Genomic DNA, 15,000 nt, shown 5'->3' on the forward strand with positions numbered 1-15,000 from the left:
TCACAATCTTCTGTCTGATCGCCAGTATGGCTTCCGTCAAGGTCGCTCTACTGGTGATCTTCTGGCTTTCCTTACTGAGTCTTGGTCATCCTCTTTTAGAGATTTCGGTGAAACTTTTGCTGTTGCGTTAGACATATCAAAAGCTTTTGATAGAGTCTGGCATAAAGCTTTGATTTCAAAACTGCCCTCTACGGCTTCTATCCTTCTCTCTGCAACTTTATCTCAAGTTTCCTTTCCGACCGCTCTATTGCTGCTGTGGTAGACGGCTACTGTTCTTCTCCTAAACCTATTAATAGTGGTGTTCCTCAGGGTTCTGTCCTGTCACCCACTCTCTTTCTATTATTCATTAATGACCTTCTTAACCAAACTTCTTGCCCTATCCACTCCTACGCTGATGATACCACCCTACATCTTTCCACGTTCTTTCAGAGACGTCCAACCCTTCAGGAAATTAACAGATCACGCGGGGACGCCACGGAACGCCTGACTTCCGATCTTTCTAAAATTTCCGATTGGGGCAGAGAAAATCTAGTAGTTTTCAATGCCTCAAAACTCAATTCCTCCATCTATCAACTCGACACAACCTTCCAGACAACTATCCCTCTTCTTCAATGACACTCAACTGTCTCCTCTTCCACAATGAATATCCTCGGTCTGTCCTTTGCTCATAATCTTAACTGGAAACTTCACATCTCATCTCTTGCTAAAACAGCTTCTATGAAATTAGGTGTTCTGAGGCGTCTCCGCCAGTTTTTCTCGCCCTCCAACTGCTTACTCTGTATAAGGGCCTTATCCGTCCCTGTATGGAGTACTCTTCGCATGTTTGGGGGTTCCAGTCTCACAGCTTTGCTTGATAGGGTGGAATCGAAAGCTCTTCGTCTCATCAACTCCCCTCCTCTGACTAACTGTTTTTAGTCTCTTTCTCACCGCCGAAATGTTGCATCCCTTTCTATATTTTATCGCTATTTTCATGGTAACTGTTCTACTGATCTTGCTAACTGCATGCCTCCTCTCCTCCTGCGGCAATGCTGCACAAGGCTTTCTTCTTCCTCTCATCCCTATTCTGTCCAACTCTCTAATGCAAAAGTTAACCAGTACGCTCAATCATTCATCCCTTTCACTGGTAAACTCTGGAACTCCCTCCCTGCATCTGTATTTCCGAATTCCTACAAATTGTCTTCTTTTAAGAGGGAGGTATCGAGGCATTTGCTCCCCTAACTTTCTTTTTTTTTGCCCTTGGCTGGCCCTCTTCCCTACGTAAAAAAAAAAAAAAAAAAAAAAAGATGATCTGAGTACCAATCGCTTGAGGACCAATTGACCTGCACCCATATATATATATATATATATATATATATATATATATATATATATATATATATATATATATATATATATATATATATATATATATATATATATATATATATATATATATATATATATATATATATATATATATATATATATATATATATATATATATATATATATATATATATATATATATATATATATATATATATATATATATATATATATATATATATATATATATATATATATATATATATATATATATATATATATATATATATATATATATATATATATATATATATATATATATATATATATATATATATATATATATATATATATATATATATATATATATATATATATATATATATATATATATATATATATATATATATATATATATATATATATATATATATATATATATATATATATATATATATATATATATATATATATATATATATATATATATATATATATATATATATATATATATATATATATATATATATATATATATATATATATATATATATATATATATATATATATATATATATATATATATATATATATATATATATATATATATATATATATATATATATAGATAGATAGATAGATAGATAGATAGATAGATAGATAGATAGATAGATAGATAGATAGATAGATAGATAGCTATATATACATATATATATATATATATATATATATATATATATATATATATATATATATATATATATATATATATATATATCATACCTGTGTTATTTTTTTCCTTTTTAATAAAATGAAACTCGATCTCTTAAAAGAATATTAATATGACAGCTCCAAAAACTGTAACAGCAAAGGTAATTTCAGATAGTGATTATATGAATTGATGATAAAAAGAATAGTAGTATTAACTAGTGTTAGCTTTGTAACTTCCTAATTTTTTACTGAATGCTAAAAAATATTTTCATTTTGACCTTGTTATATTATACTGCCATTTCTGATTGTTCAGTACAATCCAAATCTTATCTTATTTTAGAGATAAAATGTTCTTACAAACATTCAGCTGTCTACCTTCGTCGAGAGAGAGGGAGAGAGAGAGAGCGCAAAATCTCTACTGCAGTGACCACCATATTTCCACATGATGTTGATTTACTATCTTTTATGCTGAGTTCAGCGACCGTCACATATGTTACCTGCCAGTGAACCATACTCTACACTAGTGAATCACGTACACTGGCAAAATCCCCATACAGACATGTGTCATACATACCGAATCTGGCCCTAGTATTTCAGACAAATATAAACCCCTAACAGATCTACCTGACACACTGGGTCAGACTCTCTCCCTGTCCGGTATGAAGACTTTCACACTGGCCATTGGGGGCTGCTGTTCCCTGACGCTGCTGTTGTTGCTGCTGCTGGTGATTATTTTTGTTTGCCTTTAGTGTAATGGCATGTGAAACTTAAGACGTTTACAATGCAAATATTTCGCTATATGGTCACATATATATATATATATATATATATATATATATATATATATATATATATATATATATATATATATATATATATATATAGCAGTATAGGTATTGTGTGTTCTAGTGAGTTTCACACTGAACAATCCGTTAGTCTTGATAGGATTGCTGAGACTAAGCCTCTGCCTGTGTTTCATGAAGCACTATTATGTCAGCTTACAGTATCATATTCCTTCATTTACGAGTGCCACTCACTTGACTCCTGAGCTTGTGGTTGCACTAAACATAAACCGATACTGACCATGAGTAACGTGCCATTAATGGATCCGCCTTTAGAAGATTAGCTTTTTACAACAAATCTAATACTTTTTTATGTTTTTTTCTTTTTTTCTTTACCATTAACGATGTAAAGTTTCAGTCGTAAGACATGTATCCCTTCGTTTGAGAAGCAAATAAATGAAAAAGATCCGCCTTAACATCAGCGCATGCTTGCAACATGCACATGATGTTTTAGAATAAGAAAATTCCCTATATAAGGAACTCAAATTCAGGAAATTTTACATTCTGCTCATTTTGATGGAATTCACTAAAGATTAATCCAAGAATCTTAAAGGAGAATTAGGCATTTTTGTTAACTCAACAAACGAAAGATTTCATTTTAGATTCATGTACCAATATCAGGAAAGAATCTATGACGTATACCACACACACACACACACACACAGACACACACACACACACACACACACACACACACACACACACACACACACACACACACACACACACACACACACACACACACACACACACACACACACAAGAAAATAGATAATAAATAAATAAAGTAAGATAAAATAGATAAGGAAAGTAAAAAAAAAATAACATTAATGAAAAAATGTATGTTAATATTTCAGGTTACATCTCTTTCAACATGCACTCCTTAGAAAAACGAAGGTTAAAATGACACCTGATAGAAGTGTTTAAGTTGTGTACGGGTTAGAGAAAAGGAACATAAGCTTAGTTCTTAGGATTAATAGCCAAAACAGAAGCATAAATAACGGGTTCTAGCTTCAAAATATTAGGCTTAAGAAAGAAAAAAAAATAGAAAAGAACTGGTTTCCTATCAGAGTGAATGAAAAATGGAGCATGTGTCAGTAATCAGGTTGTTAGAGTTTAGTCAATAAGGAGTTTTAAATAATAATTAATCAAATGCATAGACGGTGATGATGGGTGGAAATATGTATATGTTCATGAAAGGATTGATTCGTGTAGACCTGGTGCCTTTTGCAGCATTCCTCAGTTTCTTTTGTTCTTGTGTTTTGTCTAGTTGTATGTGGTAATAGTGTCATATTTATAATTACCGAAATATTCAACCATTGTGAAGTGCACTCGCAACCTTTCACAACAATGTTTTTAGTTCAGTAGCTGACACAATAAATTGTGCATGAGGAAGTGATTTTCATCATTGACTCTTCTTATCAAATATTAGACTTATATTCATCCTCTCCTCGAAATTTACTATATTTTCCTCGTTTACTTCTTTGTTTTATAGAGGATAAAATGAACTACTATATAGACTAGAAACACTAATTGCCTTAAACCTAAAATAACTGTCATTATGAATGTAATTTCTGATCTTTCTCATTCATGTTTTTTTTTTAAAGGTAACTAAATATCAGTTTGGAACGCCACTAAGTGATGTAGCCGTCATAAGAGATATCTATCATGAAATCCGTCTACTATTGGAAAAAGTTATCTTGATATGCGTCATGAAACAATTACTCAGGTGCAAGAACATAGACAACAACTGAATCCCAATAATGGCATCCTTGGCTGTTGTAGGCGGCACAAATTGCCCAAAAATCTTGCTTTCTTAGATTTATCTTGTACAAAAAATGGCTGAGAAATTCAGTTGGAGTAGGCTGATGGTAAAATCTGCAATAATCAATCACGGGAGGCATTATACGTATAATTGTTAGAAAATCATAGATCGTATACAATTAATTATTTTCATGAAATTCTTAAATACGCAATAAGGAAAAATTAATCAAAAAATATTCATGACCAAAATTTGAAATAAACTTCATGATAATGCATACTGATTTACCATTTCTATCAAGTGATAAATAGATAAAGTACATGTAATCACATTAATTGCAAGTAATGCAGTAAATAAGTAAAAAAAAATCTATTTCTAGGTGTCAGGAGTGGTCGCAAAGGAAAGGGAAGGAAACGCATGTCAAGATGTTGGAGGACAGTGTAGCAGCAACTCAGAGTGTTCTGTTCTCTCTGCTTCATCCTCTGACTGTCCCGTAAATCAGCCCTACTGTTGCAGTTATCTTCGAAAAGAAACGCAAAAAAATGTTAATGGGAAAAGAAATGTGAACAAAAAAATAGCTAGACGGAAATTGATTAAGAAAGAAGACAAAATAGAGAGAAAGAAAATTAGTAAAACTCATGGAAAGAAATCAAACAAGAGGAATAACGATAAACGTGAGAAGATAAAGTATGAGTCAAGCACTGGATATAACTCGCAGAATAAAGTTGCTTTGGCTAAAAAGCGTGCTTTTCCTAATGACAGAATGACGAAAACTTCTAGCAAAAACAAGGCAAGAAAGCTAAACGTAAACAAAAACTCATCGAAAATTCGGAAAGGAAAAGAAAGACAAGGAAAGGTGCAAAGAAAAGGCGTGGCATACCAAGATATCGTAAAACCAAACGGAAGCAAAAGAAGAAAGCTATTGAAGGAGCAAAAAACGAAAATAATGAAACAAAGGCAAAAAATATTGATAAAACACCAAACAGAGAAAATAAAAATAATAGCAACAAAATTTTAAAGAGGAAAGACAAGACACGAAAAAGATTCCTGAAAAAGAAGACAATGAAGTTTCTCAAACTAGATCAAGGTAGTAAAAATCCCACGGAAAACAGGAAAGTGTCTGAAAAGGTAGAAATTATGAAAGTTAAAGGTGAAATACAACCAACAAAGGAGAGCAAGAAAGAAGAAAAACGAAAGAAGAACAACGACAAAAGAAAGAATGAAAACGTGATAAAGACTCGAAAAATTTCCCGAAAAAGAAGACGAAAAAGAATCTCAAACCAGATCAACGCAATAAACACCCCAAGAAAAACAAGAAAATCTCTGAAAAAATAGAAATCATGAAAAATAAGGATGAAATACAACCAGACAGGAAGAAAAAGAGTGATGGAACACAAAAGAAGAACAATTACAAAAACGAGACTAGAAATGTAAGAAAGAAAGAAAGGTTCCCAAAAAAGAAGATGAAGAAGAATCTTAAACCAGGTCAACGCAATAAACATCACAAGGAAAACAAGAAAGCCTCTAAAAAAATGGAAATCACGAAAAATAAGGATGAAATACAAGCAAAAAGGAAGAGAAAGAATGATGAAAAACAAAAGGGGGACCATGACAAAAAAGAGACTGGAAATGTAAAAAAGAATGTGAAGAAATGTCCCCCTATAAAAAAGAAGTGCGTCAAGGTCGGAGGAGTCTGCAAAAAATGGGGCAAGTGCAAGGGAAACGTGATTCCCGGCAAATGTGGCAAGAGCAAGACGTGCGAATGTTGTGTCAAAAAAGGTAAGTACTGTGTGCATGTGTGTGTGTGTGTGTGTGTGTGTGTGTGTGTGTGTGTGTGTGTGTGTGTGTGTGTGTGTGTGAGAGAGAGAGAGAGAGAGAGAGAGAGAGAGAGAGAGAGAGAGAGAGAGAAAGAGAAAGAAAGACTTGGTAAAAAGAAAAAATGGCACTGATCTATTATTTTATTCTTTCTTAAGATTACCGAAGTATCTTTGTTATTTCAAAGGGTGCGGATCTAGTTCCACGAAAAAATGCAAAAAGAAAGGAGGGAAGTGCAAGAAGAAATGTAACAAGAAGGAAGCACAGGTCAAGAATGGATGCAAAATGAAAAAGTGCAAATGTTGTGCCAAGTGTCCCAAGATATGCAAATACGGACTCGGCCACTGCGTTGCCAAAAAGCGACATTGTCATCATGGTTTGATCTTCGGCAAATGTCACCATAGTCCATGTTTTTGCTGTGTCAAAGGTAAGTCACGGAGTAGTTAGTACAGGGACATTCGCACACACACACACACACACACACACACACACACACACACACACACACACACACACACACACACACACACACACACACACACACACACACACACACACACACAGAGAGAGAGAGAGAGAGAGAGAGAGAGAGAGAGAGAGAGAGAGAGAGAGAGAGAGAGAGAGAGAGAGAGAGAGAGAGAGAGAGAGAGAGAGAGAGAGAGACGAGCACGTTTATATTTATTAGTATTCACTCTATTATTGATTTGAATTGATATATTATATTATATTATATTATTATTATTATTATTATTATTATTATTATTATTATTATTATTATTATTACTATTATTATTGTTATCATCACTATTATTAGTAACAGTAGTACTAATATATATATATATATATATATATATATATATATATATATATATATATATATATATATATATATATATATATTCATAATTTTATTGATGATATTATTGTTGTTATTATAATTATTATTATTATTATTATTATTATTATTATTATTATTATTATTATTATTATTATGTTTATTATGTTTATTATTATTGTTTTTATTTTTCTTATTATTATCATTAATATTATTATTATTATTATTATTATTATTATCTTTTTATTATTATTACTATTATTATTATTATTATTATTATTATTATTATTTTTATTATTATTATTATTATTGTTATTATTATTATTATTATTATTATTATTATTATTATTATTATTATTATTATTTTTATTATTCTTAATATTCTTATTCTTCTTATCTTTATTATTACTATTACCATCAACGTTGTCATTAGAATCATCGATTAATTTGTTTATTTATAATTTATTGACTATATACTTTTTCGTTTTCTACATTATAGTTGATAATCTACGAGAGTGTGGCGCTTAGAACTCCCATGATCACGTCATCCTTCCCTCATCCTTGAAAGAATTTTATTTGTAGTATTAAAGATTGTAGAGTTCGCCAAACACTACAATGTCATCCGGAGTAATGTTTTGTTTTTTTTCGCTTGCAGATGTAAAGACAACCACAACAACGAAAACCACGACAACAACAGAAACGTCGACGACAATAAAAACAACAACAACAAAGAAGCCAACCACTACTACAACTCCAGTTATTACTACAACGTCTACTCCAAATACTACTACTACTACTCCTCTTATTTTTACTACTACTTCTACCGTCAGTACTAATACTACCACCACAACTATTACTACTACCACTACTACTACTATACCTTCAATTAATACAACCACCACTGCAGCTACTACTACTAGTACTACTACTCGTAATACCAATACTACTACTACTACTCCTATCACTACTACTACTACTACTACTACTACCACTTCAAATACTACTACTTCATCGCCTCCTCCCACGCCTCCTACTACTACTACTACTACAACTACCACTATTACTACTACTACCACTACTACTAATGGTTCTATCACCACTACTACTACTGGTTCTATTACTACTACTACTACTACTACTGCTGCTACTACTACTACTACTACTTCTGATTCTATAACTACTACAACTACTTCTGGTTCCCCTACTACTACTACTACATCTGGTCCTACAACTACTACTACTACTACTACTATTTTTACTACTACTTCTACTACTGCTACTACTACTACTACTACTGCTACTACTACTACTGCTACTACTACTTCCAGTACTTCCAGATCTACTACTTCCACTTCTAATACTTTCACTTCTACCTCTTCCACTACTACTACTATTAGTTCTACTACTACTACTACTACTACTACTACTACTACTACTACTACTTTTACGAGTACTTCTACTACTTCTTCTACTAGTACCTCTACTACCACTTCTATTAGTACTTCTACTACGACTTTTAGTAGTACTACTACTAGTGCTACTACTACTACAACAACATCTACTACTACTACTGCTACTACTACTACTACTACTGCTACTACTACTACTACTGCTACTACTACTACTACTACTACTACTACTACTACTACTACTACTACTACTACTACTACTACTACTACTACTACTACTACTACTACTACTACTACTACTACTACTCCCAGTCTCGTGGATCAATTGGAAGCTGTAATCAATGATATCAATGCATTATCAGATTCCCTGGATGATATTGTAGCAACAATTAATGAAATTTTAAATCTCCTTGGAGGAGGCGGAAGGAAGCGAAGGAAAAAGAGAGCAGTTTCCTCAAACGTCATGCAGATTCAAGAACTTGTTGCTCAGTTACTTGCCTCAGTTTCAAATGGCATAGTAGCTGAAATATCTTCAATCGCAAGTGAGCTTCGAACAAGTGTCGATAACATCGGTACTATTAATGCTGATGACCGCATTGCATTAGAAGATATCAATAGTAGTTTGTTGGAAACCGTAGATTCGATCGTGCAACTTTCCCAATCTTTGCAAACTCAAGCAGAGGATATCAGTAATGAACTGCAGGAAATGGGTGTAACAGGTTTCTCCACTATCCCTCCCACTCTAACGACGCTGTTCTTCAATTCCCCTACAACCACTGTAACAACATCAACGACATCATCACCGGCACCTACTACTACTACTACTGCTACTACTACTACTACTACTACTATTACTACTACTACTAGCACCACGACTACAACTACTACTTCTACTACCAGCACAACGACTACAAAAACTTCTACTACTTCTACCACCAGCACCACGACTAGCACAACAACTACTACTACCAGCAGCACAACTACAACTACTACTTCTACTACCAGCACTACGAGTAGCACAACTACTACTACCAGCACCACAACTACTACTACTACAACATCTACTACCAGCACAACGACTAGTACAACTACTACTACTACTACTACTACGAGTACTACAACTACCTCTACTACTACGTCTACTACTACTTCTACTTCAACTACAAGTACAACAACTACTACTACAAGTACAACAACTACTACTACAAGTACAACAACTACTACTACAAGTACTACTACTACTACTACTACTACTACTACTACTACTACTACTACTACTACAACTACCACAACGACTGTTGCGTAAAACATATTTTGGGATGATCGCTATGGCACCATCTAAGGTGCTGTACTATGCCCTCCTGATCACGCATGGTATTTTTGGTTATAGCCTCTCATGAATGAAAGTTTTTCTTGCTCACCTGAAATTGATTTTGGTGTTTTATTTTGATAAAATTTGTGGTTGAAATGTGAAAGAAAAAAAATATATCAACTATTTAACTCCTAGATATGTTGTCTAATTTCTTTCATATTATCTCGTTTGATGAATAAAATCCATAGCTCTTGTTTCTTTTGGAATTATGTTTATAACCTACATAAAGATAAATGTAAACTTATAGTTTTATTTTTAATTCTACTTGTCCTTCAAGTATATATATATATATATATATATATATATATATATATATATATATATATATATATATATATATATATATATGTACACTGAATGTTAGCTAAGAAGAAAGACAGAAGAGAAACTACTCTTCTATGTTTTTTTCTGCGTTTTGTAGGTTTTGGGAGAAATATTGATCACATTTTCAAATCCAAATACTCTGAAAAAATGCAAGAGCAATCTTGAATAAAACATCTTAGTAAGAGGAATCCCACTTACAATAACTAATGTTGTCACTGTTTATGTGAAGACACCACCAACAAAATTACTGTACTCATGCAATAACTTTACCGTACAGACTTCCTTTTGACTATGAGGAAACAATGCGCAAACTATATTATTTCTGAAAGTGCTAATTTCAAAGAACTGATATTAATTACAACCCTAATTGCAAGTAAAATTGAATAGACATTTCCAAGTTAATAATTATAAAAAAAACTAGTGATTTTTCTCATATTATTCCAAAAAAACAAATAGTTTTACAGCTTTATCATTATGTAGAGTTTACTAAAGGCTTACATCGATGAATTAGTAGAGATTCATCTACTGTCAGATCTGCTTTATTGCTCACTCAGATAATTGAAGTTTGTTTTTTCTTTATACAACTATTCAATTTTGTTACATATTCTCTACATTAGTTTCGCTACTGATTTCCTCTGATGTCCTTGCTATGCTGCCATAGAGAATGTAAATTTTAAAGGCTAGTTCAGGTTGATTAGCATAGGGAATGAAAAGCCAAAACTTCTGGTTAATATTGAAAACTCCGAGAAAGAAGAAAGATCCAGCATATGCTCTTCTTTGAAGTTTAATGATAATATATATATATATATATATATATATATATATATATATATATATATATATATATATATATATATATATATACTAATTATCAACATCATCATTAAACTTCAAAGAGGAGAATATGTTGGTTCCCTTCTCTTTCTCGGAGATTTCAATGTTAACCTTTTCTTTCCCTATGCTGATCAACCTCAAACCTGAACTGGCTTTTAACTTTACTATCCACCGCGAAACAAACAGTGGCCTACAGGAGAGCAGGTTACAGATATTAGAACTTTATGATGAGCACATTCATCCCCTCTGACCTCTGCCAGGTCTCCTTTATTTCTTTCCACGGTGAAATCATTGAAATCACACAGAAGATTCAGCACGTTGCGCGTTGAAATTATGACATATCATAATTGTAACGGTACAAGACAGAAAGAACATAGGTGATTAAGTCCTTTTAACACAACTCAAAAGGACTGTTTAAACTGCACACTTGTTAGTTCAGAGGAAGCATGTCGGTAATAGGCCGGTCCACCACATCACAGCCCGTGAAAAGCTACCGTGACTGCCACTACCTCCTCATAGACTATTCTATTCACACATAATTTTCGTTGTCCAGACGCTATCAACGTTTCACATAAGGTGTGGTTTGTCCAATGACTCATATACAGTGAAGAAAGATTTTGACATGTAGTAGAGCTGGTGAAACATTGTATAAGTAGGTAATTTAATATATGATGTTGCATGATACTGTTAATTAAGTGTAGCTACCCATATTGCTGTCTAGTAGCTAGGAGATTAGGTTTATGTGACAAGATCCTACTGTGACCGCCTTGGTCCAAGGGTAGAGTGACGAAGATGGGATTGAGATGAATGCTTGACGATGAGAGCGGTCAGCAGACGGATGTATGGGCACTTTTCTTGCTCGCCCTCCTGAAGACTTCATTGGCAACCATGGAATCAAAATGTTGCTGGACTAGAATAATCAAGCATTTGGCAATGCCGTGAATGTTCTTGTTGACCAGTTCAACTCAAGAATTAGTAAACTGGAGACGAAGATCTATATCAGCTATGCAGACTGAAGTGGTTGACCTGCACGGTGAGCCAAGGATACTGCAAAAAAATTGACCATGAACAGAAATCTAAAATACAAGTTCTTGCAGCATATGTTGAAGATTTGATACAATGTGTGAATTATCAAGCTACGTTTTTAATGCCCTACGGCTAGACCTCGCCTTAAGGCAGGCTTAAGCAAAACCTGGGACAATGGAAAACGGGCCTGCTAGACCTTCGATCACGTGACCAGTCACCAGCTGACAGATGACAACAATAAAGATGGCAGACGAACAGGAAGTGCAAGATATGCTGCAGCTTTGTAACTTATCTTTCCTACATAACATAACATAACATAACATAAATAATAGGATAGCAAAGGGCCACCAGGGCCCATCTAGGTTATCCTGTATCAGTCGCACAGCGACCTCGTCATCAGTACTTAAAGTTACACTTACAAGTACACAATACATTATATACTAATTCTAAATATTTGGCCCATTAACAGGGGTAAGTCCTGCAGCGAAATCCTCTACAATTTGTGGTCCCCATACATGGGGATCATGTCTTGTTTAACTATAGTAAATTTCTTATAAAAACTATCATGCAGCGCTATACATAATTATAAATCTAATAAATTTAAGTGCTTATCTAATCTGTTTTTAAACATTGTCAAACTAGTGCTATTTACAACCGTCTCTGGCAATGCATTCCAGAAGTCTACCACCCTATGACTAAAGAAATATTTTCTTATATCTAACCTGCAGCCTTGCTTTCTAATCTTCCTGCCATGATTTGTAGTCCTACTTCCCTCCTCTAAGGTAAAGAAAGATCTCACATCTATGTAGTTTGTATCTGAGAACATTTTAAATATCCCCTCTTATACATCTCCTCTCAAATGAAAACATGTTTAATGCCTTTAATCTATCTCTATACTCCAGGCGCTTCAAAGCTGGTATCATCCTAGTTGCTATCTTTCCTCCCTGCATCAACAGTCCAGTCCATCATGTTTCCAGACTTGCCAGAGATACCAGAAGATACTGAAACAGCATTCAGTTTGGTGCAGAACTATCAACAGCAGCTAATGGAACATTCATTCGTCATGTCTTATTTGTTTATTTACATGTGACGTCACAACTGGCTAGCGGAAAGTCGAGCCTGCTCTGCAGCTGGCTTGAGTTTGGCCGGCCCTGCCTTAAGGCGGGCTACGCTCTGGCTCAAGTTTGGGGACATGAAAGAACACAAAATGACGTCAGCCTTAAGCCAGGCTTAAGTCTGCCTTAAACGTGGACTATCAAAAACGCGCCTCTTCAAAAGTAACAAGTGAACCACTCAACTCTGAACAAACTTTTACTTAATCATTACATTACTAGAAAAAATAAATGCATACTACAACAACAACAACAACAGCAACAGCAACTCCTACTACTACTAATAATAATAATTAGATAAAGATAGCAATTAATTGAGTTTCGAGACGGTTCGAACTCTGAGTTAGGTAGGCAACAGTGACAGGATGGCAGTGAAGAACCGACTGTGGTTAAGGAAGGACGCGTGCTGCTAATAGTGAGGGAATTTTACGGTGAGCCTTTTATAATATTGATATTTTCTCCATGTACATGTGCATGAGCGTTCACTGAGACACATTACAAAACTTAGGGTGAACACTTAGTATTTTATTGCTTCTTGTAGAATGTTCGTGAAGTCTATAAGTGTTGGATTAAGCATGTTACACTTTTCTCGGAGTGTGCTTACACTTTCAGTCTCGTAAACAGTGTTGCAGCTTATGGCTGTCTTCAACACATAAACGTCTTAGCTCCTCCGATATGGCAGTCTCTAGCTGCCAGGCGTAAGGATAGCCCAGCCGGATTATGAACCTCACGTACGACACCTGGGGTGTCGGCCGGGCTGAAGCAGCGATTACCCCATGGGTACCTCTCCCAGCCAGCGATTGCTGACGCTGCCTCCTTGCCGTGTCTCCCCCTCCTGCTAGTTGAAGGCGTGTCCTCTCTGTATGTTCTCTTGCTTTCTCCTTAAACTGTTGCTAGGTTCAGGGGATGACAGTACTCACTGATGGGAGTTGAGCTGCTTGCTTGGCAAGCAGCCTTGCTTGTTCGTTACCATAAATCCCAACGTGAGAAGGAATCCAATTGATTATGATAGATCTTCCCTCTGCTTGGATGGACTTGGATGGCTTTTGTCAGGTGTTCATTCTCATTGTTTTGTTAGCACAAAGAGGCGATGGCTATCCTGGAATCAGTATTAATCTAAAGATTTAGTTTATGAGAGATGTGTGCATGTACAACGGCCATTCTGATGGCCGCTAACTCGGCTCGTGACCCTGGCAGCTGAGATGATGGTTGTGGCGGCGGCGGCAAAGCGGCGGTAGCGGCGGGTGTGATATCAATGATGAGACCTGCGGTGGTGGCGGTGTTGGTGATGGCGGCAGTGGCAGTGGCGGCGGCGGGATTATCGTACTACTTTTATTCCTCATTGAACACACAAACACCGCTCCAGATCTTCCATTTTGGTCAACAAACCCGTCGGTGTAGTATATCGCTGTGCTGTCAATCGTAGCTTCATGTATACTCTGAAGAGAGAATAAGTGAAAATGTGTGTGTGTGTGTGTGTGTGTGTGTGTGTGTGTGTGTGCGTACGCGCGTGCGTAGGTGCGTGCGTGCGCGCGTGCGTGCGCGTGTGAGTGCCTGTGTGTGGGGGGGGATAGAATATTTGTTATATAGAATATTCATTTGTTTGCTCAAACTTTATAAAAAAAAAAGTATGGAGCACAGCCCCGCAGCAAA

General features: G+C 34.9%; 1 protein-coding gene and 1 long non-coding RNA gene across 2 annotated transcripts in view; both read left to right on the top strand.

Annotated features, from left to right (window-relative positions):
* Positions 1-6,839, top strand: part of LOC123518362 (axoneme-associated protein mst101(2)-like) — a 30,048-nt gene extending 23,209 nt beyond the window's left edge. Inside the window, exons 4-5 of the mRNA XM_045279142.1 lie at positions 5,000-6,399; positions 6,623-6,839. Of these exons, the coding sequence (XP_045135077.1) occupies positions 5,000-5,064 (65 nt within the window). The 3' untranslated portion in view covers positions 5,065-6,399; positions 6,623-6,839. The remainder of the gene's footprint in view (positions 1-4,999; positions 6,400-6,622) is intronic.
* Positions 6,840-13,723: 6,884 nt separating this feature from the next.
* Positions 13,724-15,000, top strand: part of LOC123518417 — a 14,613-nt gene continuing 13,336 nt past the window's right edge. Inside the window, exon 1 of the long non-coding RNA XR_006678786.1 lies at positions 13,724-13,778. This is a non-coding gene — a long non-coding RNA (uncharacterized LOC123518417). The remainder of the gene's footprint in view (positions 13,779-15,000) is intronic.

The sequence above is a fragment of the Portunus trituberculatus genome, chromosome 43 (assembly GCF_017591435.1).
Source record: "Portunus trituberculatus isolate SZX2019 chromosome 43, ASM1759143v1, whole genome shotgun sequence".
Lineage (NCBI taxonomy): Eukaryota > Metazoa > Arthropoda > Malacostraca > Decapoda > Portunidae > Portunus > Portunus trituberculatus.